Here is a 20,813-nt window from a genome sequence, read left to right on the forward strand (position 1 = left end):
TCTTGTACAATGACTACTGATCTGATAAGATGACATCAATGGATTAAAATGTCGGCTCATATCTAGCTGTGGCTTTTTTTTTTCTTTCTAGAACATTCCCACACATCTACATGTAACATCTAAACATACTTGGATACTGTAAAAGTGGATATTTTTGCGCGACTAATTTTTCGCGCTTGGTCAGGTAAGAAGAGTTTCGCGTGTTTTTAATTCCGCAGAATCAAGACATCATGCACAGGAACATATGACAAGCAAAAATTATTTGCGTGCTTTTATTTTCGCGCTACGTGTACTTTCTGGTTGCGCGAAATGCGCAAAAATTTCAACACTGCGAAAATTTCCCCTTTTACAGTACTGCCTTTGCTACCATAACAACACTTTGCAGTATAAGTTTTACATGTTTTCAAAAGTAACCGTCCATCCTGCTTTCTCATTTTTCTTCAGATTCTCAAAATGGACCACGCATTCACCGGAACCCGCTTTCCCTGGAACCAGAAACGGATGGAATTCATTCTCAATGAACTGATCACAAAACATGAGAAATACAAAACCTTCTCCAAGCTGGTTGAGGTCTACATCATTCTGGCTGAAAAAATAGGGGCGACGCCAAGAATAGTGGAGAACTTTGTCAAGAACTTGGGAAGGGACTTCCGTGACATTCTAAAAGTGAATCCAAACATTGATCGCGATAAGGCAAAGCTCCGTGGATCAAACAAAATCTTCAAGCTCTACGAGGAGTACTACATGCTGTATTTTGAGGGTATCAGCAGCAGAGCCAGGAGTGACTACGAAGCCGACGATGGAGAACTCTCTGAAGTTGACATTGTCGAAATGAAGTTTGAACCAGATGACCTGGACAGCGAAGCACCTCAGATAGTTTCTGTGGTGAGCGTGTCAGCATCGGATGGAAGCCTGGAAGAGCATCGGTCTCCGACTCCACCACCGGTGCCAAGGAAAAAGAAGCACAAGTCACTTGGTCGACGTGGTATTGGTCTCGTTCCTACGCATGTCACAGTGGACGCTGCAAACCTGGTGGAGTTTGAAGACCACAAGCCAAGTGCCGTGTATCATACCAGGCCCACCACATCATCTGAGCAGGGAAGGCAAGATCCAGCCAGATCAACACCAACACAGGTTCAAAGTGACTTGAGGTCTGTACCTAATGCATCCAGCCCTGTGGATGTAACCAATATGCCCCCACTGGCTCCTATAGAACACCCACCTATCCCGCCTTTCTCTCACCAGACTCTGCCCGCTCGCTTCCTCCAGAACAACTCCAGCGCAGCCGGCAACTTCACATTACACAGTTCGGGGTTGGAGTATCATGCCGTTCCCGACGCTTCCGGGAAGAGGCCCGCCTATGCTTCTGCAGATCCAGGAACACCGAGTGCAAAGAAATCGCGGAAGACGAGCATACCGCTGGTATCGGAGAACCTTCCAGACGGAATGACAGAGTTCGAGCGGCGCTACTTGCAAGGCATGGACACTCAGAACAGGATGCTCTTTGATATAGGTCGGGAGCTGAAGCTTCTTCGCACAGGATTCTTCGCCATTCACTCAGATGATATTGCAGACATGGTTAACCCAAATGTACATTAGAAGATGGTATACAAAAGACGTCACTCAATCAGAGCACAGCTACTGCTGAATAGATTTTTTAGACTTTTTTAAATCAAAACACAACAACAAAAACAAAGATGTATAATGCTAATGACCTTTTGACAACAAAGACTCTTTTCTTGATGTTTAATCTTGTCAAGGTACAAGGTGTACTTCACATGATGGCCAAATCATGATTGCAATCATAGCCTAGTATCGACTGTCTTCCAGTGATAAGCAAAAGTCATGAAAACCTTTCTGGTTTCTGGGTTACTGATTGTATGGGCATTGCAGTAAGGATTCAAAGCCCATGCTTTCAGTTCTGTCTAGGTTTTATTGGCCAAACACTCACACATGGCTACATCTCTTTAGCAGATTGTTTTTGTTTTTGCTTTTTTTTCCTGGTAATTATGGCTTATATGAAGACTTTTTTCTCCATGGTTTTGTAAAGTCAATAATTTCCTGAATGTTGGGTGTGCAATCGTCTTCGCAATCATAATTTGGCTGTCATGTGAAAGTGGCTATAGAAAACAACTCGATGTTCGATACGAGCAGACAAGTGGCTATTCATGTAAAATATTCAGTGTTTTGCTCTCTACGATATTCTTTCTTGCCCTACTGTACAACATCATCTTAGTGAAAAATAGGATACAGAACTCCAAATCATTGTGCTTGTAACCAGCATTTGGATATGATGGAAATGCTGCGCTGTAGCAACTTTGTGAAACTTCATGAAAAATTTCTTCCTCTCTGGGTAATGTGAGCAGTGTCTCATCATTGTAAACAAGCACTTGATCAAGTTCAACATCAATATAAGCCCTTATATGTGACCGTGCATCATCACAAAACCAACAAAAAGTCGCCAGACATGGATTTTTACATGTAGTTAGAGCAGATTCTGAAATCTTGAGCAGACTTTAGGCTTTAAAATGATGCATAACTCAACTCATATGGACTCTCCTAACCTACACGTAGCTATCCTAATATTGGAAAGAAAGCACACACTCTGGAAAATGGGAACTGAGAAAAGGGGCTCAGAAGTACAGTGTCTATTCTAAAGCGCTTACCGTTAATAATCTTTACCAAGCCATGCTACATTTTGTAGCTGTGTGATGAATGGAACAAATAACAGGATGTTAACCACAGGAACAACAACAATGAAGGGTTTATCAGATTAAGCTGAAATTGTGCATGCTTTATACACACATTCTGTACGTACACAGATGATCAATGCCAACTTTCAAAGTACATGTAGTACCTTAGCATCATCCATTCTAAAAGTATATTGGATTTGAAAGTGAGCATGGACAGGGTTTTTAGGAAATGAAAAGAGGACTCCGTGAGAAAGACCTGATCACACTATTCTACCAAAAAGTGTTCCAAAAAACTGCTAAAAACACAATTTCCTTTTCATTTTATGATCCCAAAATTTAGTATAATGTAGAAAAAGACTTCCTCTTTCAGAAAATATGAAAAACTCCAGATTGGCTGGGTTGACCCATGTCACCTATTTTCAGTCCTAACGCAAAATCAGTGCATGCAACTTTTTGTTGATTTTGTGATGCACGGTCACATTATATGTGACCCTGCACCACAAAACAAACAAAAAGTCGCCAGACATGAATTTCTAGTTAAGACCATATTCTGAAAGAGCAGACTTTAAGCTTTAAAATGATATATAACTCAAATCAAATGGACTCTCCCAACCTACACTGTATTTAAATATTGGAAAGAAGGCACACACTCAGGAAAAGTGTCAACTGAGATATGAGGCTCTGAAGTACAGTGTCTATTCAAGCGCTAATAATCTATACCAAACCATGCTTGCTGGCTGTGCGATGAATGGGGACAAAAAACAGGAAGAAAACCACCCGAGTAACAACAATGAAGGGAATATTAGATTAAACTGAAATTAAGCATGCCTCATTAACACATTCTGTCCATAATTAATGCCAACTTTCAAAGTAGTAGCTTTATCCTTTCAAAAGTTATTAGAGTTGAAAGTGAAGAGTGTGTACAAGGTTTTTCAGAAATGAAAAAGGGACTCTAAAGACACATCATAATCACACTATTCTACCAAGAATGTTCGATATAAACTGCCAACAAACACACTTTCCCGCCCGTTTTATGACCCCATATTTTAGCATAATGTAAAAGAAGACTTGCTCTTTCAGAAAATATGAAAAGGTCACGATCGCTGGGTTGACCCATTTTATTTATTTTCAGTCCCCACGCAAAATCAGTGTGTGCGACTTTTTGTTCGTTTTGTGATGCACGGTCACATATCTGTGTTTGTCACAATTTTAAGGGTGAGGTTGTATAATCCTCCATAGTGTACAATGTGCATATATGTACCCTCGTGTACAGATGTATGTGCGCAAAAGAATCTGAAATGCATTCTGAGATGGGACATAAATTTGTACATAAATTAATTCTCAGAATCTAAAAACAAAAGCTGGTAGATCTGCTATCATGATACACTCCACTTGTACATACTTTATGTGCACATTGTGATTACATTGTGAGACTCCATCATGAAAGAATGCCTATTTTGATAGAGCAACTTAAGCATTGCTGTAAAAAGTGTGTCCCACACTAGTGCTCCACAGTGATATAAAACTGCACATTTTTAATAGTGTACCACATGTATAATGTATTGTATGTACACTTTGTGCATGTTATGCTAATATGCAGCGTGTAATATGGTACTGTATACATAGTCGCAACGTTATTTCACAAATTACGAGAGTTGACTGGTTTTTGTGAAAATTATATTTTCTGCATTTTAATCTACCTTCAATCTTGTGTTTTAAGGTTTTAAAAACAAAAGTGTATTGATATTGCTATCCAAATCCTTTCCATGGCAAACTTCGTTTCCAGGTGTCATAATCTCAGACTTAGACTTTATTCTGCATTTTTAAATAACTAATATTAAAATGGACAGTAATTCATGCACAAAAAGTTGGGAAAGGAATTTGATAATGTAGTAAAGGTATGCAAATACTGTATCCACTTAATTTGTGTGCTAAAGTGTACTGACACAAACATTAGTATGTTGGAATAGTATAATGCTTCTTTCGGTTATAATAGGAATGTGCAAATTAATCAAATGTCAAACTTGCGGATGAAAAAATATGCCACGTTGTTTTCTTTCTGTTTGCAACAGAACGCAAGAGTTTTCTCTATTTTTTCTTCCCTCTTTTGCTTTTTTTGTTTTGTTTTGTTTTTTGCCAAGATGGTATCTTTGGGCCATTCTCAGATTAAGTGTTCAATTCCATGTGAGTAAAACCGAAAAATCAACCACAAAGTAATACATTCAAAGATGTGTTTTCGGAAACTTCAAAACCGGTCCAATACGAAACAAAAAGTGGAACATTCTAAATGATGGCCATTCATTGAGTAAAAATGAATTGAAATAGAGCATCATATATGATTTTTGATCACCAATCAGATACGTTACCGCAAATTTACATGTTGTAATGGACTCCTAACTCTGAATTAAATTTATTGTTTTGATCCAATTTCTGTGTAGGAAAAGACATCTGTCCCCCCTAAAGATATTGGGGTTTTTCAAGAGGTAAAGATGTTGTCATCCCTTGCTAACTGGTAGAAATTATTTCTGTGTGGTAGGTTGAAATATGCTTTTTGCTGAAATGATATATAACCTTAAGATTCACTTTGTATTTTTAGCAAATTTCGCTTACAAATAAAGTTTCGAATCCCACAAATCATGCAAAGGGAACGATCCAATTTGGAATTTCACAGGAAACAAATATGAATTGCTTTCCTGGGGAAATAACTATTGAAAAGCATCGAATCACCTTTGGTAACGTATCTGGTAAAATATAAGTAATAATTTTAGTTGTGTATGAATTGATAAATATCACCTGTTTAATTATGTACCTCATGAATTGATGTAAAAATGAATGATGTAAGCCCAAATTAACCATTTTAAACATTGTACGTAATATTTAAACTATGAAATGTAGTGGAAAAGAGCCCTAAATGTGAAAGCTGAGTTCTTCATTCACAGAATATTCTCATCTTACGTCTGAATGTATTTATCCATCTGACTATAAAATATTCATTAAGTTTTGATGGATAATGCAAACAAGGTTTAAAAAATATATTTTTGTAGGCATTTAGAAGGAAGTAGGTACAGTCTCTATGAACTCGATATGCTAAACAGTTGTTTGACCTATGGTAACGTATTTGGCTCATCCCTTTTAATGAAAATGAATAAATAATTGTTCAACTTATCAATGAATCTTGAGTAGTTCTTCATATGTTGAAAAACACTAGAATAAATATGCAACAGAACACTGAAACTTTTCTCGGAAACGTTTCATAAACTACTTTTTACTCTTTCAAAGTTTGGTAACGTATCTGGCGTACCGTAAATGAATCTGTCGGTGAAGTTACAGAGCAATTTCTACTGAATATTCTTCATTTGAACATAACTTTAATTTCTTATGGAAGCGTCATTCTATGCAGAATTGTTTTATGAACACTTTGTTTTACATAACATTATTTGTCACCGTGGGTGCCCTGAATTATACGTAACGTATCTGCTAAATCTGAAAAGCAAAAAACTGATATGCTGAATCTTAGCTTCGTCTTGTAAAATAAACGTTCAAAGTTGTTGCATAGAATATGAAAGTGGCTGGGTTTTATAAAATAGAACTTTGGAGTTTATGAGCACACAACGATTTGTTTGTAAAAACATTTACAATTTCTTTTCAGCATTTTGATTATGTGGTAACGTATCTGTCGGAAAACTTGGCATTAAGTTGTGAGACACTGACGCAGAAAGAAAAATCATGTGGAAGTGTTGATCTTTTCACCTCTCTGTCCTTTTGGTGTAAGAATATAATCCTGAGGTCCAACAAAACGAAACATGTAATGTGTAGGGATGAATTTTGACCAGATTTGATCCCCAGAAATACAAGACCAATGAGCAAAATTCGGTCACGTATCTGGGGTAACGTATCTGTGGTAACGTATATGGTCGATCATATTATTATGAGAGCGATATCTACCAAATATTTCTCACTTGTACTAAACTTTAATGTTGAATCGATGCGTCATTCCGAGGAGTAATGTATAATATACAATTTGTCTGACATTGCAATATCTGTCGCAGTGGGTGGCGTGAAAAGTATGTCACGTATCTGTCCAAATAAAAGTGTAGAAAACCGATATTTCAAACATTGTACCGTATTCTCAAAAAAGAGCTGTTGCACAAAAACTCTAAGTACTTGCAATGTATGAAGTATATCCTCAGGGTTTCATATACACAGGGTCATTGCATAGTCTTGTTATTTTCGCAATGCTGTAACACTAAAGAAACTGGTAACGTATCTGGCGGTGAACTTGGCGACAGGTTTCAAAAGGCTATAAAAAAAGAAGTCAATAAAAATTTTGGAACTTTTCGAGTATTGTGATTAGCACATATGATATGCTCATCGTCCATGAAAATGATATTTGGAGAGTGTGTTTGTGGACGGAGAGGAGCAATAAAACATAATTCTGAAATAGCCGGCGACACTGCGTTTTGGGGGTCTTAACGAAGTTTAACAGCAAAATTTTATACAAAAAGGCAGACAACCGCATTTGATCGTGTTTATTTTTAACACATAAAGTCCTCGTGATATATTATAAACATTTAAATAGTATCTAATAGATTTCAGGGAACCGCAAACTGTCATGGAATGTCGGCGACACCAAAATTCCGTATTTGCACGCTTTTACTGAGAATGGGCCCTTTACTGTAATTTCAAGTTTGGTCAGACAAATTGTAATTATGTGACTGTCATGTGTTCCAAATAAAGGCAAAAAAAGAAACCCAGTTTGGCTAACTGTAACATGAGCCTGATGTTTTGACTGCTATGGAGCTATTTATGAGTAAACTACTGTACATTATAAGAACATGGGGATTTCCTCTTTTTTTTTCTCTCTTTTTTTTAAATAGTTTTGGTGGGATCATACATTACCTGTATTAGCAAAATTAAAAGAAAAACAAAAGACAAACACACCTAAACAAACAAAAAATTTCCACTAACATTTGATAATATCTAATGGTATACAATGGAAACTCGATATACACTATACATGGTATAGAGATCTGATATAACAAAATACCTGTAACATACTACATGTCTGTGTAATTTCTCCAGTCCAAATAGATTCATTTTTGTTTTGTATTATTTATTTACTACTGATATAACAAAATATCTGATATAAAGAACAAATTGTCTTGGTCCCAAGGATCTCGTTGTACTGAGCTTCCACTATACAATGAACAGTACCATATACAATGTGTGTACAAACTGAAGATGCTGTTAATTTCAAATTATTGCAAATCATTATCACTTTTCAAGGAACAAAGTGAGCCACCACATAAACAACTTCTGTATCACCCCAAAACAAGCTGACTTTTCTTCTTTTTTTTTAATGCTAGATTTGAGTCTACAAAAGTAGTGTATGAAATGAGAAATTATTTTCTTTGTTTAATATTTCCATAACATTCTAGTCTTTAATAGTGAGTCACACATGCTGCTCCAGGAAGAACCACTTCAAAAATTCTAATGTTATGAGAGTTTTGTATGTTAGTAGCACAATATCATTGCAGACTAGGACCCAAGAAAGACATTCATGTAGCAAACTTGGGAAGCTTTGGGGGACCTTCAGGAAGGCATGGTGGCCATTTGTATGTTCTATGAAACTAACAATAATAAATTATCTACCAAAATTTGACCACAAAAAGAAGATAAAATATGAAAACTGATGTCCAATTTGGATTAAAAAAAATCTTTCCACCCTAAGGATACTATAAATTTGTACCTAACAAGTTTGGTGAAAATCCATCATGGTTTTTTTTCAAGAAGCCCCCCCCCCCCCCCCCCCCTTTCCGATTCACCACATGAAACTATGAAGCACTTTAATACGAATACTAAGCTCTACCACTTCCTGTAATAAAAAAGAATATTAATTTGTAAAATTTCCTTTATAATGGGGGGGGGGGGGGTCCCACTTGAACAAATTAGGATCTAATCAGTTTGTGGGTTTTACCTGCCAAGTTTAGAGAAGATATGTTTTCAAAGAGAAGCTGAAAATGTGAAAATGGTGCCCATTTGAATAAATTGGAAAATCTGACATGGGGTTTTCAAGAAGAAGCTGAAATGCATACCATCATTGGCTATTTTACAGCAACATGATAAGGAATCATGTCAAGTGTCCGTTACCCAGTTTGTCTAAGCATAACATGATACAACTGTAGCTACTCTCACTCTATGTATCATGAAAATCTGCATGTCTCCCTCTTTTGGCAACATACAAGAATTTACTGCATACTCTGAATAGGGCTCACACCTGTGAAAACGGAATGTCCCTGACCGCATCACAAAATTGCACCAAAGATACTGAAACAAATGAAGAAAAAAATTGATTAAAAATGAATAGCTGCAGATATTGAGTACGAATTCCTCTACAAACTGCATTTTGGTTGGAAGATGCAAGCTTTTGTCATGGAATTTGAAGGGACTATGTGATTGGGTGCATGTACAGAAAATACATGATTTTTTGAGTGAAAAGAACATAATAATAGTCTGGCGTTGCAAACCCTTGGACAGAATTTGAGCTGAAGAACCCCCCCTTGAAAATTTGATGGATGAGAGGGTATAACTCACTTTTTCAGGTTAGTGAAGATGACACACCTCATTTCTCCCAGCTATTTTACAATTTTTTTTTTTACCTGTGTGAGCCCTACAGCCAATTTGTCTGCAAAACATGAAATCTAGTCTCACTATCATTAAAATCTGCATGTCTCCCTCTAGTGGCAACATGTAACAATTTACTGCATACCCTGAAGGGCTCACACAGGTAAATATTTCCCCATAGAGACGTGTGTTAAAATTCAAAATTCGAAAAATTCTGTAAAATAGTGGGAAGAAATGAGGTGTTTCATCTTCACTAACCTTAAAGTGAGATTTCCCCTTTCATCCATCAAATTTTCAAGGGGGGTTCTTCAGCTCAAACTCTGTCCAAGGGTTCGCAAAGCCATACTAAAAGTTCTTTTCTCTCAAAAAATTGCCTATTTTCTGTACATGCACCCAATGAAATAGTCCCTTTAAATTCCATGAGAAAAGCTTTCATCTTCCAACCAAATGCAGTTTGCAGAAGAACCCCCCCCCCCCCCCCCCACCCCCTTGGAAATTTTATGGATGAGAGGGTATACCTCACTTTTTTTTTCAGGTCAGTGAAGATGAAACACGTCATTTCTCCCAGCTATTTTAGAGGATTTTTTGAATTTTGAATTTTAACACACATCTCTATTTGCTGAAGCAAATTGCCATGATTAAATATAAATAAAATAAAATAAACTGAACTGGAAATATTTACCCGTGTGAGCCCTACAGCCAATTTGTCTGCAAAACATGAAGCTAGTCTCACTATCATGAAAATCTACATGTCTCCCTCTAGTGGCAACATGTAACAATTTACTGCATACTCTGAAGGACTCACACGGGTAAATATTTCCCCAGACCACAGACGTGTGTTAAAATTCAAAAACTTCTGTAAAATTGCGGGGAGAAATGAGGTGTTTCATCTTCACTAACCTGGATAAGTGAGATCATTACCCTTTCATCCATCAAATTTCCAAGGAGGGTTCTTTAGCTCAAACTCTGTCCAAGGGTTCGCAAAGCCAGACTATAAGATTTTTTCACTCACTTTTCTGTACATGCGCCCAATGAAATATAGTCCCTTTAAATTCCATGAGAAAAGCTTTCATCTTCCAACCAAATGCAGTTTGTAGAGGAACCCCCCCCCCCCTTTTTTTGGAAATTTGATGGATGAGAGGGTATACCTCATTTTTTTTTTTAGGTTAGTGAAGATAAAACACCTCATTTCTCCCAGCTATTTTAGAGAATTTTTTGAATTTTGAATTTTGAATTTTAGCACACGTCTCTATGGGGAAATATTTACGCGTGTGAGCCCTACAGCTAATTTGTCTGCAAAACATGAAGCTAGTCTCACTATCATGAAAATCTGCATGTCTCCCTCTAGTGGCAACATGTAACAATTTACTGCATACTCTGAAGGACTCACACAGGTATATATTTCCCCATAGTCCACAGACGTGTGTTAAAATTCAAAAACTTCTGTAAAATAGCGGGGAGAAATGAGGTGTTTCATCTTCACTAACCGTGATAAGTGAGATTTCCCCTTTCATCCATCAAATTTCCCAGGACAGTTCTTCAGCTCAGGCTCTGTCCAAGGGTTCGCAAAGCCAGAGACTACAAGTTCTTTTCACTCAAAAAAATCAGCATTTTTCTGTACATGCACCCAATGAAATATAGTCCCTTCAAATTCCATGAGAAAAGCTTTCATCTTCCAACTAAAATGCAGTTTGTAGAGGAATTCATTCTCAATATTTGCAGCAATTCAGTTTTTGCCAAACTGCATTTCTTATCTTTAACTATTTTTTTTTCTTCATTTATTTTAGTATCTTTGGTACGATTTTGTGAAGCAGTCAGGGACATTCCATCTTATTTACAGGTGTGAGTCCTACAGTATAGCAGCGGTCATATTTTTTAATTGATTTTTTAAAATCATAAATGTGTTTCTGATGATATCTACCCCTACATCATATGAGAAATTGCACATTGAAGGGTTGCAAAGCTTCTCAAATGGACACTTTTGAAAATGATGCACATTGTTTTGTTGTTTTTTTTTTCATTTAGAAATCTTGCAGTGTTGATTAGTTCTACATAAGATGAATATAAAGACACAGGCAGATATCCTTGAATAAGGGGGTATCATCATCACCGTATTGTCTACAAAGTAACTGTAAAAGACTTTGATTTATCAAAGAGATTAACTTTATTTGAACTGTTTCAGTGGTAGCAAAAACAAAGAAATACATTAAAATACCACAATCACTCAAAGTTGTGTGATAATGACTACTTTATTATTCATGAATTCAACTACTTTGTACTATTCAAAAGATTTAGTACCACAAGAACATAATAAGAAAACAAAGTGTAGTTCAGCAGAGTTAGAGGGGGGGGGGGGTAGGGGGGTAGACGGAGAGGAGATTTGACAGAATAGATAAACATAAACCAGCAGACCTTGTATACGATGAATACTTCCCATTGACTTGCGTGCATTACATGCATACTCTATAGGGCTCACACGGGTAAATATTTCCCCATAGAGACATACGAATGATGTGTTAAAATTCAAAATCTTAAAAATTCTGTAAAATAGCGGGGAGAAGTGAGGTGTTTCATCTTCACTAACCTAGTGAGATACACCATTTCATCCATCAAATTTCCAGGAGAGAGGGGCGGGGGGGGGGGGGGGGTTTCTTCAGCTCATAATTGTGGATCCAAAACCTTGTCTGCATGGAGACTTTCACACACAGAATGAGCTACACACTGTACATAGATAACCTTCTAATGTGCAGTGGTATTCCTATCCTGTGAACCCAGTTCATCAACCAGCGTAAATCAACAGAAAAGCAACTACCATGGTAGTTAACTACCATGGTACAACTGTAGTTCCTGAGCTGCCTTCCTAAATTTACCCATACAACTACCTGCACTAATCTCAAATTGATAATTTACTCTTCAAATGACTGGAATCTGGGAGCAATTCTTGGGTGCTTTAAATTTGACATTTTGCGATGACTTTCAAATTACTGTCTCTGACAAACAGTCAGAAACATGTGTTCAATCTAGTGATTCCTTGCTTTGAAGACAAAACATAATTCTTGGAAGGGCTTATTTTTCATCTTTCCTCTTTGGAATTTGCTTCCAGTACATCGAAAGGGGCTATCAAACTTGCTTTGCTGATGCAATTTGCCAGGATGAGCTGTTTTGGAGTGTTTTGATATCAAAAGTGTATGATTTCGATCGTAGTAGGTCAATAGCACAATCAGGGTATGCAATTGTGTAACAGGGCAAAAATGAAAAAACTTGGTGAAAATGCTTTTTTTGTTGTTTGTTGTAGCTGAGTGTTCAAATTTTCATTTCATGTAAAGAAAGAGTCAAAATTTTGCATTAAACTGCGCATAAATTAGCATTTAAATTAGGGGTGTCGAATTACATTGAAATGACTAATATATTGGAAAAATTCATTTAAAAAAAGGAGAATGTTTTTTCATCTGATATTGCTGTTAGATATTCCTGATAAATATCCCTTTCATTCACCACCAGCACATAGCCATGACATATCACAAAATATGAATAAATTTCATATTTTCACTTCTCGAAATGGATGATCAATTTTGTAGGCATTATTTTGAATTCAAATAAAACCACTTTTACATATTTTATCATATTTCACTTTTGCCAAAGAGTGAAGAGGCGAAACTTTCAGGAATAGGTAACAGACATATAGTGGCCATTATTACAAACTTTTATGAAATTAGGGCTAGTACTTTGGAAGATATGATATTTTTCATCAAAAAATTATCTGTACAGTTTGACCTTGAATGTGCGCACAGTGTTTGGATCAATTCTCATATTTGTAAACACAGATAGAAGAATGAATGTGAGATTTATGATGACTTGAGTTGATATCCAAGCTGTGACACTCGAACAATGACATATTAAGCCAAAATATTATGTTTTTGCTTATGATATCTTTAGAAATTGAACAAGCATTGAAATATATGAACACTGAACACTTATCATATGACCTTCATGCAGTATAATATGGGCGTGTATTGCACTTTTTTATGCTCAGCAATTTGTAAAAATTTAAAAAAATAAGTTCCTATTGCTCAAATTTGCTAAGATTTTCACACAATAGATTTCTACATATGTACAATTCATGGTTAAAAAACAAGGATATTCAATAAGAGGAAAAGATTCTTTAAAGTACTCAAATTAGGATATACCTCACTGAAAATACTGAAAAACGGCTGCACTTAATTTGCTCAGCATTTGAAAATGGCTCAAAACTCAAAACTGGCTAAACATTTATTGGCAAACAGTGCACCATATTGTAGTGTGTCTTCTGTACTTTCAGGAAAAGCAGAAAAATAAGCTGTTTCTCCATGTATAGCTGTACAGCATGGGTTAAAAGGTCACAATGTCACAAAAATAAGCCAGCATTACACTCCTACCAGGATGGGACTTCAGACCTTATAACTTTCTCCAGCTGAAAGAACCACTGTTTTTTATTACATGCAAGCAATGCCAGGAAAAAATCCATTAATTTGATACCAAACACATAGGGGTAGACTTAAAATATGGACCTCAAATCTTGATTTTACGTAAGTTGTAAAACGCTTTTTTTGACGCATTACGTGGGTTTTGGGGGACTTTTGGGTAATTAATCTTTGATAATTAACAGTAAATGAGAAGAAATTAGCTATTGTCTTACCACATGTGATTACTGATGTCTTAGCATGCTGCATGTGAATTTTTAAGTCAGTTGGTGCATTCTTTCAGAAGTTACAATTTTTTAAAGTGAGAAAGTCATGATTGCATACCCTGATTGTGCTTATCACCAGACTACATTTTTGACCCGTGACAACGGTTTCAGGCAAAAGTCGCAAGAGCAAATTCCCTCCTACACAATGTAGGCGGGGTGCAAAGATTTCGACCATTATGGAAAATGGAATTTTAAACACCCTATAGATGTTGGATCACACTCGTCACATTCGATCTTCTTTCGAACGCCGCGCAAATATGTCCAGTGTTGCTATGGCACGGCATCTTGCATGCGATTGGCTAGTGCGTCGCACACATTTTATAGTTCGGCTTTCGGAGATAGGTCTCGCAGCGTGTCAGAAATGTCTTGTTCACGCATGCACGCTCCATTGTTGTTGCGACAATAGATACCAGTACGCTCGCTTTTTGGTGTATGCTCTTCGTTTGGCTTTCTATCCGAGCTTTTCTACCACAATGTTCGACAACGGAAGTGAAACAAAAAGTGAACAGCAACACTAGGCAGCACTAACTTCCAACGTGAAAACAGACATGATAGTGAACATGATTTGAACGTATCAGAGTCGCAAATCACCACACAAACCGTGCAACATGCGATCGGAAACTTAACTAGTCAATTATGTTCGCAGTAATGACAGCAGGTTGACTCAAAAGACAGCAGAAGAGAGGGAAGGAGCGGTCATTAATGACCAATATTCAAATACACTGTATTAAATGCAAAAATTGTACCAAACTAAGCAAAGTCGTGTTTGTTTGTTTGTTTGTTTAACGCACAATGCAACACATGCACGGCTTGAAAATAAAAACAGGAGGAAGCGTGACCCTTGTCATCTTTCTGCCTTGGAAAGGGTCCCAAATGATTACATTTACAAGACAAATTAACCGCAGTGAAAACGTGATTTGTAAAGATGTGGATACGAATGCGCCACCCGCTCCTGTGGCATGTACACACAGGCATAGCGCGTGGTACTGGATGTCATTGGGTAACACGTGCACATGCACACGTAATCAGCACGCTTACAATTCTCGTATCCGCCATCTTGAAAGACGTACTGGTAAACATACCCGAGCGAAACGCACTGTATATTCGGCTCCATACACTGTGTTCCGCGGAAGGCGCCTGGGAAATTTGACTCTCTCAGTGAGCCAATCAGAAGCCGCTGTGGTTGCTAGAGGCGGAGCTTAATCTCGATTGGCACCATCGTACAGATGGGTGTTTATCAACTCGCATCGCTGCTCGGCATTGTCTTTGAACAAGAGGTGAATTTTCAAAGCCCGTTTTCTCGCAAGTTTGTCAGGCTAAGAAATCAAAAAGTGCATCATATTTCCCTTTATATGACCACTTAATACGGGCCGGTGATGAATACAAGTGTTTGACATCAATGTAAAGCTTAGGACATGGGCAATGTGATTCCATGAAAAAATGAATTTTCAAAATTCCCGACTTTTGCCTGAAACCGTTGTCACCAGTCACATTTTATTCCAGAAGAGCCCTCCCAGTTAACCCCACGTTCAGCACTGTGGGAAGGTAGAGTGTAACGTGATGATTGATCAAGCCCTTGCAATCATATTTTCAAGCGCGCTGCATGCGATTCAATCTAGCGCGGAAAATCAATGGATATACAGTTGTACACTGTAGGAGCGGCTCGTGTGATGTCCTTTGTTAGTAACATGAAAACATGCAAGTTAAATGCTCCGTCGAGTGGAAGGTGCATTCCCATATCTTTTGCTATTACAAATTAGTACTCTAGAAATGATTGACAGATGAGGTCACAAGCAGAATATTGGATTGGAAGATTTTTTTGTGAGCATATCAAGTAATCTGAAGAAAAGGTTACAAACACTTATAATAAAATATGTGTATTATGGAATGTAGATCTACAATCTGTAGATATTTGCTTTGTCACATGTATGGAAGTGATTTAAAGGGTATAGAATCAAAACAAATCAAATGCATTTGCATTACTGTAGGCCCTTTCAAGACATTTTGTAAAATTTTATCCTGACTGTAGTTGCCAGACAGGGTCTGCATTTTGACAAAGTTCGAAGTAACCTCCAAATGGTACACAGTAAATTTTGGCTGTCCTGACTGTGTAGTACAATATTGTACAGTGAAATGATCTTTGGATTCGTGAGTGACACAAACAGGTAAACGTACACTGACAGCATTAGAAAAAAAAAATTGTTTGCTTCATTGTTTCTTGCTGATATCTACATGTACTACTGCATTCTAGTTACATGAACCCTGCATGATTACAATTCAAAGCAAAAAATGCTCACGCTCACATTTCCTCTGCTGCCAAACCTGTCACTGAAAACGGGAAAAAGTCGGCCTATTTCCTGGCCTTGAGAGTAAGTTGAACAGTCTGTCTTCCCATAGAGTTTAAAGGTATAATTTACCATTTGCAGATGAAACAACAACCCAGCATTAGTGCTCTTAAATAGTTCTAAAATGTGAGTTAGGGATTAAAAAAGCCACTGCAAAAAAATTGAATAAGTTGAATCAATGCTGTTAAATACACAAAATGTGAACAATACTGTAAAACATGATACATTTGCTACATGAACTTTTTGCAAATTGGAGAAGATGGCCTTTTTTGTGGCATGAAATTTTCACGAACTGCCACTGGCATTCAATGCATAGTGTAGACAAGAACTTTCGCACGCATTTTAATTTCGCAAATCTTGGCGCTCGCAAAATTCGCGAAATTAAAATGCATGCAAACATTCCTCGTTTTACAGTAGTTAAAAAAAACATATGTTTCCACACTAAGCCGTCAACAGTTATGGTTTTTTTTTTTTTTTTATCTGATATCCCCTTATATTATAGGCTTATTGTGAATATGGCAGGATTTTTTTTTATACAATGTACAACAGACCTACACATATAATAGGCTTATGCATCGAATTTAATACAAGCTATCTCAAACACTTTTAAATCACTTCTCCAAAAGGTACAGTAAACGGGACCTTTAATATACAAACCTCCATTTCACATGTTCAAAACAAAAAAAAAACCTGACCTGTAGGAAGTTGAAACAAAGGCTGACGGCCCTACTTCCTATTTAGCATTTTCTGTACTATTCCCACGACTCAGTCACATCAATCAGTGCATAGACCTGTTTACTTATACACGATGATAGATCAAATACAGCAACTTGCAAAAACATCTCCATCACAATGTGAAAGTTTCAAATTGGCAATATGATATGAATTCAAATACTATTGTGATTCCAGCTCTGTTCAGAATGAAATGTACAGTAAACTGATAGAGCATTTACCAGTGGCAATTCTTAGTCCCTGGTATCACATATCTGTGCTATAAAAGCTGTTATTTTTGTGTACAGATACTTTTCATGAATGAAGAGGGATGTAGGACATTTTCACGAGATGTTGTTTTCGCAATTTGACACCAAGACTACATGTACATGTAGATCGTATCAAAGTACACTGATACCTGTCGGTTCACTTCGTTTGTGCATCAGGTGGCAATGTTTTCGTGTTCTTGAATTTTGGGCCCAACCGTGGTTCATGAACAGTTCTTACGGCACAATGTAGGCCTACAACTTTGTATTTTGTTGAAATATACAGTACCGTACACTACCATACAGTATGGATCAGTGCACATGCTGTATTGAGCAGTTTGGACAATATAATATTTGTGAAGCAAATGATCTTTTCTTTGCCGTGTGCTGCAATTGCAGGTTTCCATTGCCTTTCAACCCCGTGTTCCTTTAATACGTACAGAAGGGCATTAGTTCTTCAATTATTAGCATCACAACCTCTCTTGGTACTCAATTCTAGTGGAAACAGTCCAACAGACAATGCTTTGTGCTGTCACCAGCTCATTGGTTGAAGGGCAAAATTACTTTAAAAAGAATTTAACCCGTTGAGGACAAGTCCCGAGTATACTTGGGCAGGTGTCTACGGGAATTATGTGTTGTAGCAAAATCATTCCGTCCTCAACGGGTTAAGCAAAGATACATAAAACCACAACTTGTCTCTCACAAAAGACATTTAACAGATCTAGTCCTGCGTGTCAATAGTCATAACACACAATGCATTCATAACGATAGACCATGGTTCAGATGATATCTATACACATTCCGGAAAAGGGAAACAATAGAAAAACAAAATGTCGGGTGGTTTACTCACAGGAATATACACTTTATACAATGTACACCGTACAACACGGTATGTCAACTCAATTGTAGAACAAACCTGTGTAATCATTTGTAAGTTATGAATACAGTTGAGTACATGTAAACCCAGGGTTGTAGGTTGTCCGTTCATTTGTACTCGGGCAAATAGTATGCATACAATATTATGAAAGGAATGACAAATTTTGATAATGTACAAAATAAATGTACCCTGCATTGAGGATGTTTATGTTCACCAATTCTTGAGATGAAATCCTCTACACAGCATTTAGAATAGGCAGCCCCATCCCTATGGTCCCACAAATACTAATAGAGTTAGTAAGATAGAGAGGACAAATTGAGCCAGTCTCATCAAAAAAAAAGTTGTACATGATTCTACTTAGGAGGGTACATAGTAGAACTGTGCTTCTCAACCTTCTGGTTTTAAATTGAGGCCCACTCTGGCCCCTACATTTCCCCCTCTTAGCCCAGTATTTTTTTTTTTCAATCTCATCCTTAAGGTTGGACATGACTCCAATGGAGAACTTGTAGAATCAAGCAGGTCTGATTTTTCTTTTTTTTTTCACTTGAGGCTCACTCTGGCCCCTACATTTTGTTTGTTTGTTGCTGCTGTTTTTTGTTTGTTTTTTTTTTTTTGCGTGTGTGTGTGTGTCTTGGTTTTTTTTTGGCTTTTTTTTTTTGGGGGGGGGATAGTCCAGCAGATCATTTTTTCCCTTTTTTGTTTTAAAGGGACTGTACAGTACTGGTTGAGGTGAGGATTCATGTTTTGCACATTCCTACTAAGTGGGATAATGAGAAACCTCTTATGAAATATGAATGAGCATGTAATTTTATGAAGGGTTCAACGTTTATTTGATGAAAATCGGTTTTCAAATGGCTGAGATATAAAAAAAAGTGATAATAATAAAAGCCGACAGGCCGCAACTTTATTAGGATCTCTTTGTTTCACCTTGTTTTTGGATATCTCAGCCATTTCAAAACCGATTTTCATCAAATAAACTTTTGATACCCCATGGAATTGCACGCTCTTTGACATCTCATAGAGTGGTTTCTGAATATCTTGCAAAATGTTAAATTTACCATACCTTTGAACATTTGAACATTTGAAAGTAAACACAAATCAAGAGAAATGAAGAGGGTACAGGTAAATAACCTGAGGAAACAGGAGGAAAATGAATTGAAGAAAATCCCTGTTAGTAATACTGACACATAATTGATGTTAACACATACAACTTGTACCAGGGGCGGATCCAGGAATTCTGTAAAGGGGGGCGTGACTAATATTTCTGATGCCACTTCCGGGTTTCATTTCATTTTTTTTTCTTTTGTTTTTACGAAAAATAAAGGGGGGGCGTGCGCCGTTTGCGCCCCCCTCTGGATCTGCCACTGCATACACTTGTACTTGCCATTCATATGATTAATGTATGCTTTTTCAATGCAAAACAGGCGCAGGGTGGTCTACAAGGGGTTTCAGCATGTTTCTACAACATGCTCAAATTCTTGTGCAACATCCTCAACAACCAGCAACATGCTATGCAACATCCTCAAGAATTTGCAACAAGGTCGAAATAAAATGAATTCAAACAGGTGAAAAACGTGCAAAACATAAGAAACATCAAACTACCTGGGGCCGTATTCTGAGAGCTTATTAAGTGTCCGATTAGCACTTAATTACCGAATTGGTATTCTGAGAGCATGATTAAGTACAAAATTGTAGGGGGTACATTAACTACCATATACATGTATAGCAACAAGCGTTTTGGCGGGAAGGACCTACGCGTTTGCGCGTATCATTGCGCGTGCACCTCTGAGAGGACTTAATCACAGAGTTAATTACGAATCGGTATTCTGAGGGTGTAATTAAGTATCAAAGTTAATGGAAAACTTAATGATACCAAAGAATGTCATTAACTACTCCGATATCACGCATTACATCGTGTTTTCTCTGCCACAACGATGCTTACCGTCTTCGGTAACCGAGGAGCGGTTGAATCTTGTTATCATAGTATCCGTAGAATTCAGAGAAAAAAAGAAATATAGCCGATCTTCGAGGAATTTTGTCTTTTATGTGAGCAAAGAGGTAGAGATCTTTGCGTGCGTAGGTGAGGGGTTGTAATCAAATACCGGAGTGTGTGCACGGAGCTCTTGGGTTGTAATTACAGGAGGCGTGGAGGAGGGCGCATTGAGGGCATATTTGCGCGTGTAAACATCATTTTGGCTTCTAACAATGCGTCTGATTGGATGGAATAACAATTAGATGGGAGGGACCTAAGATAATCACAGGGGACTTCATCATACCTTAATTACGTCCTCAGAATACCGATTTTGCTCATGATTAAGGGTCTATTAACTTCACAACTTAATCACGAAGTTAATTACAGACTTAATTACGACCTCAGAATACCACCCCTGGTACTAAACATGTAGATATTTGTGTGCAAAACTTAAGAGAGAACATAGAATGTACAGATTGTAAGCCGTAAGCAGCACAAAGAGAGAAAAGCTGTGAAAAAATTGCATAAACATTGCTCACGATGTGCGACCCGTGCACAAACAAATTCTTCAATTATTCTCAGTTTCTGAGCTCAAAATT

General features: G+C 37.3%; 2 protein-coding genes across 2 annotated transcripts in view; one reads left to right on the top strand and one right to left on the bottom strand.

Moving 5' to 3' along the window:
- The window catches only part of LOC139710726 (uncharacterized), a 44,381-nt gene that overhangs the window by 22,641 nt on the left and 927 nt on the right, over positions 1-20,813 (bottom strand). The gene's annotated exons all lie outside the window — the stretch shown is intronic.
- LOC139710716 (uncharacterized) lies at positions 454-1,599 on the top strand. Its single transcript, XM_071622636.1, has one exon. It carries the CDS (start codon positions 454-456, stop codon positions 1,597-1,599), a length of 1,146 nt encoding a protein of 381 aa, XP_071478737.1.

Source organism: Diadema antillarum, unplaced genomic scaffold (assembly GCF_040938485.1).
Source record: "Diadema antillarum isolate AM-2024a unplaced genomic scaffold, OU_Dant_1.0 seq00001558_RagTag, whole genome shotgun sequence".
NCBI classification, from domain to species: Eukaryota; Metazoa; Echinodermata; class Echinoidea; order Diadematoida; family Diadematidae; genus Diadema; species Diadema antillarum.